Below are 21,490 nucleotides of genomic sequence, written 5' to 3'. Positions count from 1 at the left end.
TCAGGCCTCAGAGTTCACAGCCTACAATTACACAGACCTTCTTAGCATCTCCCAACATTTTTTTCCTCTCTGTCTTTGCCTTGGTACCTAGTGAATGATGACAAAGCTCAAAAGATTCAGATGCTAAATCAATGGTAATTAGTTTCTCATTATTTTTCCAAAAGGTGTGAGTGCTTTTGTAAAAATAACTGTAAATAGTATTAGTTGTTGCTAACAGTTGGAACCTTCAAACAGCCTGTAATTTTGTTTGTGTTAATGAGACACGTAAGAACCTGGAGAGCAGAGGATAAGCAAGCTCCAAGGGATTTAATTCTTCTTGTATGTTATGATTGGGATTTTTTTTTTAAAGGCTATCATAATGCTGCAGGCCTCCCTCATTCTGGAAAATATGTGTCCCTCCAAACAGAGCTTCCAGAAGAGAGACTGTCATTTAAAAGCAAACAAGTTCAGCACCATACATGACAAGGGAATAGGAGAGCATCCTACAGATGGAGAACTGTACCCCTCTACCTAAATAACCAAAGGCACAGAACGTCGCATATGCAAAGCAGACACCAGTACCTGAATAAAATATCTTTATGACATTTCTGGCAGGAGTGAGCATTGCCATAAGGAAATGACAAATTAAACACTCTCTTCTTTCTGTCCCAGTTAATCCACCCATTCCTTAAATCACTCAGCTGTTATTCATTAGGTGCTAGGCATTTGCTAACAAGTTTGGTGTACACAAATGGGCCACTCACTCTGATGAGACAACATCCAACATCATCTCACTGATGAGAGTTATCAGTTTATGCTGCTTCAGTCTCTGTGAGTTCACATGTGCTTTGATCATATTGATTTAAAGGGGTTTGTTTCCGTGGTGTCTTCCATTCCCTCCGGCTCTTATATACTTTCCACCACTGAACTATAGACTTTTCAAAGGCAAGGAATTTCTCCTCTCTCTCTCTCTCTCTCTCTCTCTCTCTCTCTCTCTCTCTCTGTCTCTTTGTGTGTGTGTGTGTTTCGATATGTACACATGGTAAATTCTCAACACCATTATGATATATGGTTACTTGTCAGTAAGCATTTGAACTAAGGAAAATCTTAAATAAGGGCAGAAAGAGTAAGAATGTTTTTTCTTGATTATGCCATTTCTTATTAGCCAATTATAAAAAAGAATTAAAATACAGGGTCTAAGCAATGTGGTATCATATTGTAGGATAAAGAAAACCTTTGCCTAAAACTATTTCCATCTTGAGTAATTTATCCTGGTCATTTCTTAATTTAAGACAGGTTGTGTTTTCCATTCAAAATTTAGAGTCTTCTGTAATTTTAGCACAGAACGTGACACTATGTATATTTTCAAGATTGTTCAGAACTGGTGAGACAGTGCACCAGGTAATGACGGTTGCTGACAAGCCTAAATGAGTCTGATCCTGGGACCTGCATGGTAGATGAAAACTAACTCCTATAAATTGTTCTCTGACCTCCACACACAATAGTGTGCCTGTCCTGTACCAATAAATTAAATTAATTAATTAATCAATAGAATACATTTTTAAAACCTTTGAGACTCTCAAGGAAAAATTCTTGGCCTCTGAAAGCCAGAAAATGGCCCCAGTGGGATCTCCCAGGTTCAGTTCCTTCTTCTAGGGAGCTTAGGAATTATTATATCTAAAGACTTTGCTGGTGGGTCTGGCCTATGTAATTAAGATCTAAATATAGCCCCATGTTCTTTCTGCAACTAAATTTCTTACCTGGACAAATGACCCATTTATGATAGCTCATAAAATACCATAGATGAGTCATTATATACTTAAAAGTCTCTCCAATAAAACGTACCCAAAGATGCCTACCATATCTACACTGCTAATAATTTTCCAAGAACATTGCTTACCATAAATAAAAGAAATAGAGGATATTATCATTCAAGGGAAAATAAATAGAATAAAGCCCTCTAATTATGAATAAATATACTTTCTTATTTGCAATTTATGAACATATTTGCATTTTTCTTCTGTCATTTCTATTTCAAGATGAGAATGGCAGAGCCACCATCTCATCAGCATAATTTTGGTCTTTCAAGCTTCTGCATTCATTGCCCAATGAAGTAATAAGGGCGGCGGCGGGGCTGTGTTCCCAGCACCCCGGCTGCCTGCTCGGCTAGCTTATGCCTGAAATAACAACACAGAAACTGTATTCATTTAATTACTGCTTGGCCCTTTAGCCCTAGCCCTTACTGGCTAATTCTGTTATCCCGATCAACCCATCTCTAATAATCGGTGAGCACCGGTCTTACCAGGAAAGGTTCAGCATGTCTAACCTGGCGGCTTGCTTCATGGTGTGTGTCTGCCCAGGAGCGCGGCATGGCGTCTCTCTCAGGCGTCTGCTCCAGGGAGCTGTGGAGTCTCTGAGCTCACTTCCTCTTCCTCCCAGCGTTCTGTTCTGTTTACTCCTCCCACCTATCCTCTAACCAATAAAATGGGCCAGGGCAGTTCCTTTATTAGCCAATGACCTTCCTCCATCAGCCCAATGCAAAATATCATGGTATTTCTTTAGATACAAATCTTTAGTGTGCATATATATATATATATTACATGAAATATTTGTATATATGCATATATATGAATATATTACATGAAAGGGGAATTACTTGGGAAGAAGAATGAGAACAGCAAGAAGAGATGGGGAACAAGAGGGGTAATAACGGGAGCCAATATCTAAATACATTATGTATTTGCATATTTGTATGTATATGTGTATATTTAAAAATAGTATCTATATTTATACATTCAAAAGTTATGTATATGAAAAATGACATAGTAAATACCACCATTTTATACAAATAATGTATGTTAAAAGTAAAAACAAGAAGTTTTGTTTTTTGGCAAATGTTGATGGCTATCCAAAGGGAATGAAACCCGGCCTGAGACTGCGGTTTTGAGAGCATGGGAGTGGCCTAACTAATGAATACACCATATCTGAAGGCAACAGATATGCCCCCTAACTGACTCTTTAAGCTGCTGACTTGCAGTTGAGGAGCTTATAAGGACAGTCCAGAGTGCCTTGTTAGGGTTGAACTTGTCCTAGTGAAGCAAAACAAGAAAAGTCTGGCAGTGGCTGCAGAAAGAGGAAATGGGGATTCCACCCAGTTAAACACAGCACCAAAGAGAAAGTGGCCTGGAACTGGAGAGGAAATTAAACAGAGCCCGTGACTTCCAAGAAGCTTTAATCAGTTTCTTTTAAAAGTGTAAATCAACTGGTGATTATAATAATGAACGCATTCTTGGAAGCCCGTCAGACCACTGAATCACAGTCTTTAGCATAGAAATGGCTCTCGGGAAACCATTTACAGAGCCTTCCTCTAAACCCAAGAAAGTCTACTTGCAATTCTGGCAAGAAGAACTATCTCAGCTTCTGTCTTCACTCCCAAACAAAAGTACCAAAAGATACAACTTTTCATTGTTAACATATTTACATGTCTACATGTGTGCACACACATGCTTCTTCCCAGAAAATTGGCCTAAGCAAAAGAGTATTCCTAATGTAGTAATTAGAAGCCCCGTTGGGCAGCTTGATCATGCATATCACTGGCATTTTGAGGCAGGTGTCTCTCCTTAGGATAATTGTATTCATTTTCAGTATAAGAATCTGTACTGACATGAAGATTCATGGAGAAGAAGGACCAACCTTGCATAGGAATTTGCTTTGCTGACTCCTGCCATTCACAGTTTAAGCCCAGGAAGAGCATCATTGGGGATCATCTCAGTCACCTGGGGAACTTCTCAGTGCAGTTTGCAGAAACACACTGGCTGTATGCCTTCACTGCAGATGTGGCTTGGAGAAGTAATGAACCATCAAATATGTCTCCCTGGCAACAGCTATGCGGCAACATATCATATGAGTGGAAGGACACAGGAAGAGAGGAGTGTGTGTCTAAATATGGTCCCCAGTCATGATAAGGAGAAAACCACAAATTTTACCACCTGACTTATTCCTGATTAATCACTAATTTCTGGAAGGCTTTCCAGGTATCAATGTTCTGGATGGGACTATGGTCCCTTCCCTGCTTTGCCCTAGCTGGAATGAATGCAGTGCTGTGTGGAGAAAGAGCTCAAGGCCCCTTTGTCCTCTGTCACTTACTACAGTAAACATCTACAGTTGATAACGTAAGCATCATACAGAATCTCACAGAAAATATGAAATTTCTACCACCAGCTTCACTTATAAACGGTTTGTGTTTTAGCGAACCGCCCAGGTCTGGATATATGCTGAAGTTTGAGGAGCACTGGATTGTGCTCTTTCTTCATCTTTAAATTCCCATCTGTGGAGAAGACAAATAAACCTATGGTGAGCCCGATGGTGCCTGGGATAATTAGAACAAATAACTGTTGGGGGTAGCTGCAAGCTTTGGGTATATGTACTTCTAACAGAACATTGAAACTAAATTTAAGGTGATAGGAAGTTTGGCCAAGGAGGTCAGCTTTCATAGCTGGTTTGTGAGCTAAAGAGCCCATGAGGCAATGTTGGCTTAGAAAAGAACACATTTGATAAGTTAGGAGTTTGTAGAAAAAAAAATTATCTGTGTAAATGTGGTTGATCCTTGGCCACATATTTGTCACTGAAAGCCTTCTGCAGGGTATGGCCTCAAGATCAGTAAGCAATATCCATTCCTCATTAAATCACCATTTTTCTTCTTGAAGGGTGTAGCAAATTTCAGAGAAAAAGAGGAAACTGAGAGGCCAAGCAAAAGGAAGAGGCATAGGTAGGAGTCCCACTGTGATAAATTTTCTAAGCTAGAGTTTCAACCCTCTATGGATGTTCTTTATTTTTCTTGCCCTTAATTAATATGCAGTTGTGATATTTCTATTAAAAATAAAATTCTACTGTTTGTTATATTACACTTCCAGCAGAATAAAAGTCCAGCAGAACTAGTGGTGGCTGAAAGTGTTTACCTGTCAGTAAGGAATTTCTCCATCCCTCCATCCTTCCCTTTCCACTACCCGTGAAGATAATGCGTGACTTCATCACATTTTCAGCCAGAGTTATAATCTGGCACGCAGCTTAGTTTATTCCCTAGGAACGGGAAAGAGCTTATCCTTACCTCTTTCTTGGTGAGTGACTGGCATGCCAGCTTCTTCAACACTGGGCCTGTTTATGTCTCTATGTAAGTGCCCTTATCATCCCCCAGGACATGGTGAAGGGCCAGCTGCAAGCTCCCTTTTATGTGGTTCCTGGATGATGCTGGCTGTGGTCCTACAGTGATCACTAAGAAACATGCAGGAATAAGCCACATCTTTCATCCTTGCACGGACTGACTGGACCTCATAGTGTTCTTTTTCCTCGTTCGATCAAACTCTTACGGCAACTGACAGCCCACAAAGCATAGCCACGTTTAGGGGTCGGGGTAGCAATTCTTGAACTTGAAAAATATGACGGTGACGATCAATTTCCTTTTCCTCTTCCTTTCTTGCTTGCCTTTATATGAACGTTCCTCTAGAGTACGTCTTTTAGACATCTCTTTCTTAGTCATTATCCCCTAATTAATTCCCTTGTTAACTATAAAGTGTGCATTAGGCTTGACTAATGTCTTCCTTTGTGTCGAAGGAAAAGAGAAATTTATTACCTTTACATATTGATTCAAGCTGCATGATCACAACTCACTTGTTTGAAGCCCTCTTTCTTCGCAAGCCATGCTGGAGTTGAGGCCAAAGCGACTGTCAGGCGTCTCACCTGCTCGTCGTCAGTGTGCTGTGGAGTCAGGTGTTGGCACATCTAATTGGCTGGAGAACTGGCTGCATGGGCACGGAAACCCATCTCTTGCTTTACGTAATGTTTTCCTGCTCACACCGCGGCACTGCGGAAGGGCTGAAGTAGAGTTGCCCAATTTGTGGAGGGAACATGCTGACATTTTTAAGGGACAGGAGAGAGGTGTCAAAAATCTGCAGGCACAAAATCTACATATGTGTTGGCAAACTGGCAATCTGCTCCTCTCCAATTATGTGGTTCCCGTGGTGAGGAATTAGTAACACAGAAAAGGATTTCAGCTCCTCCCAGGGGAGAGTGCTTGGCTCTCAGGGGACACAGCCTAAGATGCAATTATACGATGTCTCAGTGAGGGGGAGAGGGGCCCATTAGAGCCTGCCTCCCAAAGTGGGGCCCTAGGAGCTAGTAGTGGTCCTGTGTCCCACTCTAGATCTCTGGACGATAGTCTCCCATTTAGGCCTCTTGGTGATTTGTGTTCAGGTAAAAATCCAGTAGAACTACTGTGGCAATGCATGGCTGAATTATATCACTCATAGTGCCAAGGCAGGAAAATTACAAATTTGAGGCCAGCCTTGACTGCATAATATGACTCTGTCTCTAAGCCATATCAACAATGGCAATTAAAAAAAACCCAGCAAAATATCCTGGTAAATAGTGGCTGAAAATGTTTCCACATCTCAGGTACACTGTCAAAGAATTCTTCTATCTAACCAGGTGTTCCTCAAGGCCCCAGACTGCCCAGCATGGCCCCTTCTCCCTTCATCCTTTGATTTTAGTCTTTCTATTCTACAACACCCCATGCTTAGATTTTGAGCCAGAGGGTCAGTGAATGTGTCTGAGGGTTTTTTCCTTAGCTGCTGTGGGCCTCTGGGGGCTGAGTGTGAAAAAGATGGTAGATATCAGAAAAAAACAAAATCCCAAGCACTGTCCAGCCATTACTGACACCCTCTGGACAATGCAGGTGATCCTTCTCATTCTCCCCATAAAGAAAGGGTCCCAGGAGTGTATACATGGCCTCCCATGAGTCATTGACCAAAAATACTAACTTGCTGCTTCTAGATGGAGGAGGGAAATTTGATTCTGAAACACTTGCTCCTTGTATGCACCAGAAAATGGATGCTCACGTGCTGGGTGTGTCCTCTGCAAACTCTGAGCTGTACGCATAGAGATATGGCGATGATGAAGTCTGGTATTCCAGAGCCAGAGAGGTGGCTCAACTGTTTTAGTGCCTGGTGTGCCAGCATGGAGACCCGAGTTCATATACCAGAACCCACGTGGAGGCACTGTGTCTGCAATGTCACTCCCAGACATGGCAAGGGTTGAAAAAGTGGCGAACTGAGACCTGGGGGCCTGCCAGTCTATCTTCATTTATGAGCCCTAGGTTCAGTGAGAAACACAGCCCCACTTTGACCTCTAGCCTCCACAAATGCCCTCATGGGAGAGGGAACACACCCATGTGCATGTTCATAATACACATGTGAACAATGAGGTACTGATTGTATCCTTTATGGCCACACTAAGGATAATTCCAAGACCCTAGCAAGAACTCCTGCACAACGGCCTGTGTTCTTACAGCCAGGACTCTTGATGGGCCTTTCATTTTTTGTGTGTGTGTCACAGGACCCTTCTGGTCTTATACCTCTTCTTCAATCAGGAAATTGTTCTCTGAAGGCACAGTTAGGGATGGCAGAGGCTGAGAGCTCTGGCCTTTCAGCCTCAAGTGGGTAATTTACTTCTCAGGGGATCTAAAATGATTGACTCTTATCTCAATTTCCCCTGGGAACTGCACCAGCTCTACCAAAGGGCATCCCCAGTCACTCTTTACCCCCAGGGGCCAGAGTTATCAAATTCGCCTGATATATGTACTTAATCATGGGGAAAAGGAGGATCCGGACAGAACCATAATTGGCCAAGGTCATTTGAAAGTCACCATTTGGGGGGGACATTCTGTTTCAGTAGGAGCTTTCAGCATGAGGCTGTATGGGAGGGTTTGGTTTATCTGGGCTTGTTGCTTTCCTTTGCCGTAATGTGGAGTTTACAGAGTGAACATTATGGAACGGAGCGAACATTCTTTGCGGTTCAGCAGGTTTATGGAGACCCGTTCCCATTTTCACATATGCAGAGTTTTCAGTAAAGCATTTCCACCAGTCATATGAGCAAGCTCAAGCAGCAAGCAAGTTCTTCCCTTGGCTGGTTCCAACATTTTGCATCCTAATAAATTCATAGTGGAACTAATCCAGCTGTCTTCTTGCATAATATAAAGTTTGGAAGGGGACCGCTGCTACTCATGGCTATATAATAGTTTGTTTTATACTGCATGGAGTTGTATCATTACAAACACGAAAGCAGCTGGCGATAAATGACTTTATGACAGCTATTTCAAAGGTATAATGAAGAAAACAAAAAGGAATCGAGTTATTGCTTATAATTATGGTGCCTAGATGAGCTCCCCCAGTGAACTCCAAACGTTGGGCTGGCCCTTCCTGTGTGATCTTATTCACACTCTCCTCTAAGTGAGAGTGGGCTTCAAATTGCTCAGCTATAAATGTACTGTGCACTATGTTGACATTTACATTTTCAAGAGTAATTGTTTTGTTGTTGTTATTTAAGGGATAGCATCATTTTAAGATAGTCACGTATGTGGCAGGAAGAAGTAGAATTGACACACTTTTTAAATATATTTCAGAATGACAACAAATTTAAGGACTTTTGCAGTGTTTTCAAAATTGATAATGTGATTTTTCTCTTCCCTCAGTGGCTAAATGGCTTAATTTTTTTGTTAGGAGTGGCCCGCTACCACAGCACAGTAAGCACTAAGAATATTTGTTGCTAGATTCTTTATGTTCATATAGAAAAAAATTACAACCTTCATGCTCAGCAGTACAGAGAAGATAAATAATCCCGTGATATAGTCTCATATGCAGCCATTATAAACTGGAGCTAATTTAGCACACATTAAAATTCAGATGTCCTCAAGGTCTAGAATAGAAATGTTGTTATTTCAAGAACACAAAACATGTATATTTTAAATTGCATAAGAAAATACACAAGACTATGTTTGTATATATCATACAAGAGAATAATTTATTCATTAATATTCTCAACAAATGTTTTTTGAGTTCTAATCATTATATAACAATAAGCAAACTGGGGGACTTTATAAGCTCTTACATCCTAGGCAATGAGTATGGGACATGGAATGGAGAATTGAAGTTGGGAAGTCAATGAAAGCAATGAGTCCATGGTAACAGGAGTTTTAGGAGCTAAACAGAAGGTATGTGAAAGATAGTTATAGTGATATTTTATTTATGTTTTAATAAATAAAACTTTCCTAAAGATCAGAAGGGCAAAGCCAAGTCACAAGAGGTTAGGCAGTGGTGGCACACACCTTTTAATCCCAAGATTTGGGAGACAGAGGCAGATGGATCTCTGTGAGTTTAATACCACCCTGAGCTACACAAGATCAATGAAGAAACAAATCCAGGTGGTAGTGGCTCACACCTTTAAACCCAGTCCTAGGGAGTCATATGCCTTTAATCCCAGCACTAGATGAAATATAAAATGAGAGGAGAGAGAACCTCTGTCTGCTTAGTCTGCTTAGTCTGCTGTTGCCCAGCCTTAGTAGAGGTAAGACTTCTCAAGTGGATTGGCTGCTTTGCTTTTCTGGTTTTGGGTTGAACCCCAATATCTGACTGTGGGTTTTTATTATTCATGCTATAAATAGTGACTTAGGTGAAGGCAGGAAGAGCCTATGGGGTGGTAACATTTGACTAAAGATCTAAGAGGAACGAGGAAGAAATCCATGGAGACATCTCAGAAGGAAGAGTCCCAGGCAGAAGAGACATCAAGGCCTACAGCACAGAAGCAAGATCATGCTTCGAGAACTTGAAAATCAGAGGAAGGAATGGGGCTGGAATATCATGAGCAGTTGGAAAGCTGCAGTAAAGAGTGATGGGAATGAGAATTTTGGCCTTCGTGCCATGATGAGCTTTTGCCTCTAGTGAAGGTATAGTGGAGAGAGATTGGATGAAATAAGGAAAGGAAAACACTTTGTGAATACAAATGAATGGGGTGGAACGATGCCCACCATACTATTGGTAGTTATGCCTTAGAGGATTGCTAGTGTATTAAGAACAAGGCAGGGATATGATTGGCAGACAAGGTATCTATTGTTCTCTACCAATAGAGCCTTTTATTCATGTGTTATTTGTGTAATTAAGAAATATTTTAACATAATATTTTTGTTTGTTTTTTGAGGTCTCATACATTATGATCATTACCTAGTTCCTCTCCAGGTCTATCCTCTACTCCCATCCTCTCAATTTCATATGTATATCCGTGTATGTATGTATGTATGCATGCATGCATGCAGGTATGTTTAGATATATTTAAATAATCCACTGAGTCTCATTTGACCTGCTCATATGCTCACGGTTGGGCTATCCACTGGAGCATAGCTGACCTTCAGGGTTACATGCTTAAAGAAAACACTTTTCTTCAGAAACTATCAATTATTAATAGTTCTTCAGTTAGCAGTGTGTGCTCATGATCCTCTCGTGCCTCCATACTAGTATGTTGACTGGCTTGATCTTCTGCGTATCTCGTGCAATCAACCACAGCTGCTGTGAATTCATGAGAGCTGTGGTCTAGTCATGTCCAGAAAGAACTCTTTCTTGCTAGTCTCTTAAAATATCTGGCTTTTCTAATCTCTCTACCTGCCATTCCCAAAAGGTCTGTGAACCTTGGGTGGAGGGGTATGATACAGATGTACTACTTGTGGCCTAGCAGTTACTGACACTCACTCTCTGCATTTGAATTAGTTGTAAATTTCCCCTGCTGGTTAACCACTTCCCCTTGCAAAAAAGGGGAAGGTGGTAAGGTCTGAGAGCTCCACTAATCTGTGGGTGTTGAGATGTAAATTTAGAGGACAGTGTGATACTAAATTCACTTAGTAGAATAATAGTAATAGATTAACCCCTTGCATTGTGAGCTTCCAGCAATGTTCCAGATTTATGGTACCAAGATAAAAAAACCTTAAAGCCAGAAGAAAAGATAAAATTAGTAACTTTTCAAACAAGAAAATAAACAAACTTTTTAGTTTTTCTTACTAACAATTGGCCATTGTTCATCCTACTTTGTTTCTCTGTTTATAAGCAGGCAACAATGACTGCTTTATCACAGTCCTTTTGTGAAATAAATCAGGTAGCATCCATAGAGTTTTGACCTCAATGCTCAGCATGTTGCAGTGATTAGAGAAATTATGTCCATTATTACGGCCATGCTGCTACCTCCCAGCACAAGCTGTAGCTCTCACAATGCTTTAAAAAATAACATTATACAATTGAATAACTTGATAGGGCATTTTCTTCAACTCTTTGTTAAGATGGGGAAACTGAGACATTTTTGTGGCCACGCCACGGACTCAAGCAGTGAATGACCTTAGTCTCTGGTTCCCACTTTAAATCTCTCATCCCTGGACCTGTGTTTCCCTCACTCAGCTACTAACTTTCCGTATTTTAGTTAACATAGTACTATAAGTGACACATTAAGTAATTTTGTTTTCCAAAGGAAATTAATATAATCACCTTATATAGGTATCCAGCATCCCTTGTCCCCGTACATTGTCACCACATACAGTTTGGATAGATGTCTATCATTGCCATTGCTTCGATAGTTTTGTGTGGTGAACCACTTCTCAACTCAATAACTTTCACCAGGGAGCATTTTTTTTTTTCTCGCTCACATACTCAAAGGTTGGCTGTGGTTACAACTGAGCCAAAACTGAATTCTGTTACTCTTTTTGGTTTATTTCTCAGATCTCCTGGGCCAGCGAGAAGTATGTGTTTCACATGCCATAAGTCTCCATAAGTTTCCTCCAAGGTCAAGAATACAAAAGTTTAAACTCATATATCATGTCTAACATTAACATGTGGCAAATTAAGTCACATACGTAAATCGTAAATCCATCATTAGTTGAATGAAGAAAATCCTGTTGCCCTTGGCTTTATTAAAACATGCAACTGTAACAAATACCATAGGCTACATGACTTAAACAACACACATTAGTTGTTACAGTTTCGGAGGCTAGGACGTTAAACATCAAGGTATTGATAGCTTGGTGTCTAGGTGAGATTCTCTTTATTAGTACATAGCCTTATTCATTAACTTATTTTACTGGGCAGAAAGAGTTCATCCCTTTCATGTTCCTTCTCAGAACATTTATGAGGGCTTCACCCCTTGACCTAATCACCTCTCAAAGCTGCCAGTTTGAACTTCAAATTCTCTCACGGTGCATTTAGATTTCAATAAATGAATTGGAAGTTGGCATAAGCATTCAGACCTGACTGAGTACAACTCTTAGTCACTTGGTGGTACTACAATAAATAATTACATATTGCATGATTGATATATCTGAAGTAGGGTGCTACTCAGTTTTGTTTATAAATGATACAGACAGCAATTTTCTTCTGTGTCCTCACATAGTGAAGGGCAAAACCAGCTATATCCATAGTGTCTAACTAGGGTACTCATTTCACTCATAAAGGTTCTGCATCATGATTTTGTCCACCCCCAAACATCAAGAGAGTAGAGTCTAGACTTGAGTGCATGAATTTGGAGGTGAGGGATGGGTGAGAACAAGCATCCCATCCATTGCAGAAGAAGTGGGGAAATCATACAGTAAAGGGTATGACTAGGAGGAAGGAAAAGACTTGGAAACAACAATGAAGGTCATGTTGATCCTACTACATACAGATAATAGATTTTAAAAGGCAAGGTTCAAGTGTTTGGTACCTCAAAATGTATTACATAATAGAGTTGGCCAAAAATGTTCAGAGAGTATTGGAGAAACTCAGAGGAAGCTTTAGTGGGTCACATGCTGAGTTGGATTGACACTATTCATGTCAAATAGAAATTCCAAAGTCCTCTGCCTCCTAGATGAGGAAACAATGGCACAACTAAGGATACAGAATTGTCCTCTGGATTCCACTGTGTTGAAGATACAGTTGTTCATACTCTAATTTCTTCAATAGCATTCCTCTTGTACTTTGGATATTTTACAATAAGCAATAGTTGTTTAAAAAGTTTCTGTCTGTTCATTGGAATACTTGGTTGTCTGTCATTCCTTTTGGATTTACTAGACACCTGTAATCCCCTGACTTTTGGTTGATTAATCAATGGGTGGTCCTTTGAAGAGCTACATATGTCTTAATTTCTGTCTGAAGGCCTTTGTGGACACCATAGCATTAGCAAAGGGACTAGCTGCAAATATTAAAAGGAGTGGTAGAGGCTAGGAAGAAGCTAGAGCAGAGGGCTTATTAGGTATTGAATGAGTACTGTTCTGGACAGGGCAGAAATAGTAGTTTGAAAAACTGCTACTGCATATGACAGATTAAAGTATCAGTTCAGAATTATTACTCTCTAAATATGAAACAATTTTAGGAAATGATCATTTTCTCCTTTTGTAAAAAAAATCATGTTTAGCAGTTGTGCCCAGAATGTGGCCCCAGGGTCACATGTTTCACAATTCTCAAACATGAACTTTGTAGATGACAGTACGAGGCTGATATCCAAGGGTTATTCATGCCTGCTATAGAGATCTACTGTTAAGAATTATGCAAATAAATTAAACTGACCAATTTTGGCAAAATTCTAAACAACAAGCAAGCACTATATTTTAACCTACAGAACACTTTTTCTTAGTAGTACAGAGAGAAGCAGAACAATGTTTCCCGCAAGTGACAGCGTCCTCAATTCAGCCCAATGTAATCCATCATTAAAAACAGTTAAACAGAAGGTGTGTCATGTAGTGTTATTTGTTTGCAAATAATGAGAAATCTACCCAAACTTGAATGAACTATCAAATATGTGCGTTGGCTCAGAAATTAAAAGATCTCCAAGGTTGGGAACATTTTGTAGCTAATTTATACCAACCGGTCACTGATACTAGAACTGCTCCTTCTGTTCATCTTTGTAGCTAAGCAGTGCCCTGTGCTACTTTCTTAAGCCAGTGGACACCTTCCCTTGGAAATGAGACGGGGTCAGGACTGTCAGAATGCAAAGCTGCCGTCCAAGAGTGAGTGATTTGACCATGAATACGTATGAGGGAAAAACTCTTTCCATTATTTTCAAGGATCAGTGCTTGAAAATCAAAATCAAGAAAATCAAGTACTGAGTACAAGGGTTCTCAGGTAGCGATCAGAAGTCATGTCAGGGTCAAGTGAAGAGACTGAGCGCTCCTGTTTGTGCCCGCCAGAGTAGGTGGAGACTGCTCATTTGTTTCCCTGCCTCCCAGACCCGAATAATAACACAGAAGCTATATTCGTTATAATGCTATTTGGTCAATAGCTTAGACATATTTTTAGCTAGCTCGTACATCTTAAATTAACCCATCTTTATTAATCTGATTGTCACCACAAAGCTGTGGCCTACCAATAAGGTTCTGGCTGGCGGCTAGTGTCTTTCTACTTAGGCAGCTATGGTGCTCTCTGACTCCGCCTACTTTCTCTCTATGTCTTTGTTCAGGTTTCCCGCCTGACTTTACTCTGCTCAGCCATTGGTCAAAACAGCTTCTTTAATAACAAATGGTAATAAAACACATTCATAGCCTACAGAGGGGAATCCCACATCACTCCAGCTAGTGAGATAGAAGGTGACAAACTGGGGGCAGATGCAGTAGAGCATGGGAGCCACAATCTATAGACTTACCGATTCTGGTGCTTTTGTAAGTGTGTCAAACCAACCTGTTGATTAAGGAAGTGGTTTCAGTTGTTCTGTTCCATAGCTTCAAAAAGGAAGGGTCCTGTCTCCTTGCCAAGTCAAGGGTTGATTGTTTTCCTCCCAAGGGAGCGAACATATTCTGGCTTGGGAAAACTTAGCTGAAAGGCAAATGCCATAAAGTAGGTGTATCGGCGTAAATGAATGTAGACAGATTGTAGTAATATATACAGCTTTAATGGGGAAATAGACTTACACGCCCCCTAATGGGCTGGGCTTATCCCTACAAGTAGGTTTCTTTCTTTTTATTTAATTTGCTTATTTTATATCCCTGCCAAAGTTTCCCCACCCTTCTTTCCTCCCAGTTCCTCACTCCCACCTCCACTCTGGCCCTCATCACATCCACTCCTCCATTTCTATTCAGAAAGGGGCAGGCCTCCCATGGATATTGACAAACCACAACACATTAAGTTGTAGTAAGACTAAGCACCTCCCCATGTATTAAGGTTGGGTAAGGCGACCCAGTAAGAAAAGTAGAGACCCAAAAGTCAGCAAGAGTAAGAGACAGTCTCTGCTCACATTGTTAGAAGTATCACAAGAAGAGCAAGCTACGTAACTATCAAATACATGCATAGGGCCTAGATCAGTCCATGTAGGTTTCTGGTTGTTGGTTTAGTCTCTGTCACACCCCCCCCCCCCCCCATGAGCCCAGGTTAGTTGATTCTATAAGTTTTCTTGAAATGTCCTTGACCCTTCTGGGTCCTACAATCCTTCCTCCTTCTATCTAGCAGGATTCCCCAAGCTCAGCCTAATATTTGGTTGTGGGTCTCTGCATCTGTTTCCACCAGCTGCTTGTTGAAGCCTTTCTGATGACAATTAAGTCAAGGCACCTATCTCTGAGTATAGCAGAATATCCTTAGATATCATTACCTTGACATTTCTTTTTCTTCCAGTTGTGTTTGATTCTATCCTAGGTCTCTGGGCCATCCAGCCTCTGTGTCCTGGTATTCCAGGCAGTGTCAGGGGTGGACTCACTCTAATGGCATAGATCTCAGGTTGGGCCAGTCATTGATTGGTCATTGCCACAGTCTCTGTGTCACCCTTATGCTAGCACATACCATAAATCAGACGGACTGTAGGTCGAAGGTTATATGGCTGATTTTTGTGAGTGGACTTGAGGGCTGGTGGGAATGGGAACATAAGGGATCAGATAGAAGTGGAGTGTGGAGGAGAGTACGAATCAGGTTTCTGAACGCTCTGTGATCAGACTCTATTAGCACAGAGACCTTTATCTCTCAGTTTGCTGGTAGGAGATTCTAGAGGCTTACAAATTGGGCTGCTGATGTCATTTCTCAAAGTCTGTAAGTGACCACTGTGTTAAATGTACTTCAAACAAACTGAAATAATTGGCTTGGGTCTGGATACAATCTCACATCTCTCTCAGAGAGAAGAGTTCTGAGGGAGGTGTTATATTAAATGCAACTTTGAAATAAAGACACCTTAAACTTCTCAGTTCTGATGTCCTCATTGAAAATTTATTATGGCAAAGAACCCAGACCCTATGTGTGCTACAACAATCCCTTTGCTGATCTCTCCCTCTCTCTCTTTCTCCTTCTCCCGTTCCCCCTTCTTTCTCATCCCTCTCAATAAAGAGTGATTAATGGTGGGAATTTGGTTTAATGAATTATATTCAAAGTTATTTTCCGTAAAATAAATTTTGCATGCCATTGTACTTCCATCTCGGCTTCATCATTGCCTCTTGAGCTAACACAATAATATCACCAAAGTCATCCCCCATGACATCACCATTTCAATTCACATTTAAGGCAGCAATGTCATTTTCGGATGAAGTTATTTTTCCTTGTTAAAACAGACAAGGCATTTCATACATTTAGACCCAGCTGTGCAGTTGCATGATTGATTCCAAGAGAAGACTGGAGTTCTGGCAAATAACAGTTGCCTCCCTCTGCTCAGTGCATTCTTTCTTCTGCTAGATCTGGGGAAACGATTCAGGTAACTGGACTTGAGAGTGAAGTGGAGGGCAGTTAGTTCAGATGAATTCCCCAGGAAGCAGACCCTGAGACCCGCTGAGTGTGCCAGATGTCTGTTAACAAATATTTCAGGATTGGCATCTGGGCAAGAGAGAGGAAAGAAGCTGCAGTAGACAAGAGGAGAAGATGAAGTGGGAATCAGGCCCAGCACCAGGCCCTGGTGACCCCAAGCAGAGCTTGAGGCAAGAAAGACCCTTCATTATGACTTCGAGGAAGCCAAGATGACCAGGCCTTTGTACAAGTCATCGATCTGTTACTGGTGTGGGCTGCCCCGGGAGGGTCAAGGTTCTGAGTGAGATGTCGTTCTGTAGCTGAGACAGTCCCTGAAAAGTCTGTTCATGAAAGGCTGTCTTCTGAAAGCAGTGGTCCTCAGAGATGGCTGATTTGTCCCTTAAGGAACATTTAACCATATAAGCATTTACTGTCATGACGAAAAAAGGGCCCCTGGAATCTAGAGGGATGTGTCCAGGGAACTCCAAGTATGCATAGGACAGCCTCCAAAAAAAAAAAAAAAAAAAAAAAACAGCGTATGATCCAAAGCATCAATAGTGTTTCAGCAAGAACAGTCTGCTCCAGGACAGTAAGTCCTTTGAAACAACCTGCTAGACATCACTGTATCCTCTCTTGGAGTCATTGTTAATGGAGATGTAGCTTCTTTGACAATGATGCATTTCTTTTTCTTCTTACTATTCCAGTAAAAGTTTGGAGGCTGGCATCAAAGTTTCCTTTTGCTCATGAGGAAACTGACCCTCAGAAAACTTAAGTGAACTGCTCCAGGCATGAAGTGAAAGGACCAAGCGTGGGGTAGAAAGTACCTGTGTGTGGAAATAATTGTTGTGTCTCCTTTCCCCTGCAAGTTCAAAACACACCCCCTAGTGTATTGACTGTTCCAAGTTGGAGACACAAGAAAAGAGAGAGCACAAGAGCTAGTACTTTTAGTAAAATAATATAAATTATTATTTATATACATACAAAACAAAGAAATAGGAATAAGACAAAGCAAGCAAACTACCAGACAAAAATAGTCAAAGAAAAAAATGTGAGAAATATATATAAAGACATGCATATTCATACACAGAGACATTAAGTAAAAAAAAACACATAATATATACTCAATGGACCTATAAGGAAAAAAAAAGAGAAAAAATAATGCTCAGTAAAGCATTATGAAACAAGAAACCTCCAAATACATTACTGAGTAGATTTGATGTTTTCCATTTACTACTGTTCTTAGTGGGATCTGTCTTAGTGTTGCAGGAGATTTGTATTGCTGTGAAGAGACACCATGACCACAGCAACTCTTAGAAAGGAAAGCATTTAACTGGGGCTGGGTTACAGTTTCAGAGGTTTAGTCCATTATAGTCATGATAAGAAGCGTGGCAGCATGCAGGCAGACATGTTGCTGAAGAAGGAGCCGAGAGTTCTTCATCTCTCAAAGCTTTTAAAAGCTCAAAGCTCACTTCCAAAGTTTTATCTTTTTGAGACAGGATTTCTCTGTGTAGTCTTGACTTTCCTGATCCTCACTCCATATACCAGACTGGCCTTGAACTCACAGAGATCCACCTGCTTCTGACTCCAGAGCTCTGGGATTAAAGGCACACACCCCCATTGCTGCCAGCTGTGGTTTTTTTATGTTAGTCTCTGTTTGCTGCAAAGAGAAGTCTCTTTGATGAGAGTGAGAGCCACACTTATCTCTGTGTAAAAGTTAAGTTTCTGATGCAGTTAAGATTATGCTGGTCTAGTAAAGTGGAAGGGGTAGGTTCTCCTTGAAGATTCACGACCTTACTGGTTCTAGTAGTTGGCTAAGTCATAAGTCTTTTATGGTGGAAAATCACAAAGATTAGAAAGACCTGAATAACTTACCCAGAAGTATATCCACACCTGGGTCACATTCCACAGCTAGAAAAACTCCTCAAAAGGAAAAATGTACACCTGCATGTGTGCATTGATTTTTGAAGTGAGAATCTTTACTGTTCATCAGCACAACATGGTATGAGCTGTTACATGTCAGTAAGAGTTTAGTACTGTTTCCCCCAGCAAAAGTATATGCACTTTATAAGTTTAGAGTAAATGTTCCTGATGTGTAATTTGCATATGAGAACAAAATATGCAACATTCTTATAAAATCGAAGTAGCTACTTGATTTTCACTAAATGAATTTTTATGAATTTTACCGAAAATGTGTGCTTGCGCCAAGGCTGTGGTTACAGTTGTACCATGACATGGTTGATGATTGTTGCCTGGGATATCCAAATTTCATAACACCAATGGAGGATCATAGTACAAAGGCAAAAGAAGCCGTTTGCTGAGAAGCTACTGCCATGTGATGCCTCCATCATACACACATGAGAGATGTAAAGAATCAGGAAAAACACAATAGAGAAATGGCGCAAAGTGATGGCAAAGGATCAGTTTTGGTCATTAAATTGTCTTTGCTTGGGTGTTATCTATTTCATTATTGATTGCATTTTGCTTCTTTGTTTGTTTAAGATGGGGATTCACAATGTAGTGTTAGCTCGTTTAGAACTAACTATGTAGCTGTGGCTAGCCTCAAACTCACAGAGATCTAGCTGTTTCTGCCCTCTGAGGGCAGGGTTTATAGTCATAACTAACTATGTAGCTGTGGCTAGCCTCAAACTCACAGAGATCTAGCTGTTTCTGCCCTCTGAGGGCAGGGTTTACAGTCATAACTAGCTAAGTAGCTGTGGCTAGCCTCAAACTCACAGAGATCCAGCTGTTTCTGCCCTCTCAGGGCAGGGTTTACAGTCATAACTAACTATGTAGCTGTGGCTAGCCTCAAACTCACAGAGATCTAGCTGTTTCTGCCCTCTGAGAGCAGAGTTTACAGCCATGTACCACAAGATTTTTGTTAATTTCTTTTTCTTTTTCTTTTTTCTTTTTGTTTTTCGAGACAGGGTTTCTCTGTGTTGCTTTGGAGACTGTCCTGAAACTAGCTTTTGTAGACCTGGGATGGCCTCAAACTCACAGAGATCCTCCGGCCTCTGCCTCTGCCTCCCAAGTGCTGGGTTTAAAGGCGTGCGCCACCACTGCAGGGCTGATTTTTGTAATTTCTTAATAATAATGGCTGAACAATTGTCTTAAGAAATTCCTGAAAATTTAATGGCTGGGTCTTGTGAGTTCATCTAAGTGCTTGAATTCACAGATCTGAGCGCAACTTCATAAATGGAAACAATCCAATTGTCAAGCAAAATAGATGTCTAGAGAGATGATGCTGAGCCCAGCCACTCTCTTAACACTAACTGCTGTTTTTCTGGTTTATTCACAGGCATTTCCCTGCATCTCAACAGGCATTTACGGTGAGTGGTTTAGCATTTGATGGCGTTTGTGATCGTTTGTTTTGGTTGTTAAGTTGGTGGGCAGGGGTAGGGAATGGTTAACCAGAAAACTACAAAATGCTATGAATATATTTTTCTGTGATTTAGAGAGGCTGAAATGTAGGTCATGTCCCACTAAGGAGCCCCAGAGGGTTGTTCAGATTGGTTTGTGGTCTTGAATTTGGTTGCATTGAACATCCAGATGAAATGATTTGACACATGGTGTCTCCACGTCTTTTGTTACATATACAAAAAAAAATTGTACTAGCAAGATTGACTTCTAAAATTGTTTTCTCTATTATAGTCAAATTTTTCCTCTCATAAAATGTATTGTGTACATAAAGTCTAGCATCTTTGTTTTATTGTGGCTTACAAAAATTAAAATGCACAATATATATAATATATATAATCATATATATTAAACTTTTAAGTTATACAAAGAAGTAACCGTTAATAAAAACAAAAATTATTTTAATAACCTGAATTTTTTTCTGATATACATGAATTGTTTTAAGTAGTGAAAGATGGACTTTTTCTAAACCTGGTATTTCTTTAAAGGCCTTGATGAGAATAAAATGAAAAATGTCCCACCAAATAAAATAAAGAGGCCAAAGACTGTTGGTCATACATCTAGATATTTAAGGTAGACTTCCTCCTTGGTCATACTTCTAGACATTTAAGGTAGACTTCATCCTCTTCAGATTGCTCTGTACAAATCATGAGTTCATGCTGTAGGAATCGACAGGTGAGGACTGGACCCTCCTAAGACATTGGTCTATATTCTTTATGCTGCTCCTTCCTCACAAAGGTCCTGTTAAAAATCTTAACTATTTGCATGAGAGAAACATTGTGTGTAGGCGGTAACATGCCCGATTGTAACCTTCAGTGTGAGGAGTCTAACCAGCTAACACTGCAGAAATGGTTCTCCTTGTAAGAATGTTCTTCCATCACGATCCTGATTTTCCTCAACAACAAACAAACATAGGACTGCTTAAACCACCACATTGGGCTCTTTGTCTATTATCGTGCCAAGCCATGGATGGCTTTTGATTCTGAAAATATTATAGTAATGTGCAAAGAATTATCTTAGGATATGCTGTATACAGGGAAGTAACTAGAAGGAAAAATAGAAAAGTAAAGGATGATAAGGAAAGACTATTAAAATAGAGCCCCAAATAGACAGGGATGCAAAGTCTCACCTAAAGTAGATCCCGGTCACTGTTCTTTCCAAAAGAATAAGAATCCCTCTTGGGGAGGGAATGTGGAGGAGAATCTAAGAGCTGCCTCAGTCTTCCCTTGGGAGGAGAAGGCACTAGTGAAGACAGGACTGTAGCAAAGTGGCTTCCACTAACTCACTGAAGGCCTGAGCATATCTACTTTTCTAATCACTGTGAGGAAATGCCTGAAAAAGCAGCTTAAGGAAGAAAGGGGGTTCTTTTGGCTTTTGGTTCAAGGGTCCCTCATGCAGGGAAGACTTGGTAGTGAAACATAAATGAGCTGGCCAGATTGTCTGCGTAGTCATGAAGTGAGTGTGAAAGGTGAAAGCTTCTTAGCTGGCATCCTCCTCTTCTCCAGTCTAGGACCCCAGCCCATGGGGCAGTGCTGTGTATGTTCAGGGTGGGACTTTCCATCTTAATTTAG

At 40.6% G+C, this 21,490-nt stretch overlaps 1 protein-coding gene across 4 annotated transcripts in view; it reads left to right on the top strand.

The window, feature by feature from the left end:
- Macrod2 (mono-ADP ribosylhydrolase 2) overlaps positions 1–21,490 on the top strand; it is a 1,907,927-nt gene that overhangs the window by 1,304,535 nt on the left and 581,902 nt on the right. For all 4 annotated transcript variants that reach the window (XM_041670251.1, XM_041670250.1, XM_041670249.1 and 1 more), the window contains exon 7: positions 19,801–19,831. In XM_041670251.1, coding sequence (XP_041526185.1) covers positions 19,801–19,831 — 31 coding nt within the window. The remainder of the gene's footprint in view (positions 1–19,800; positions 19,832–21,490) is intronic.

Source organism: Microtus oregoni, unplaced genomic scaffold (assembly GCF_018167655.1).
Source record: "Microtus oregoni isolate MIOR12 unplaced genomic scaffold, Mior012 000020F_ref0000438, whole genome shotgun sequence".
In the NCBI taxonomy this organism is placed as follows: Eukaryota; Metazoa; Chordata; class Mammalia; order Rodentia; family Cricetidae; genus Microtus; species Microtus oregoni.
This window is presented reverse-complemented; position numbering and strand designations above follow the sequence as displayed.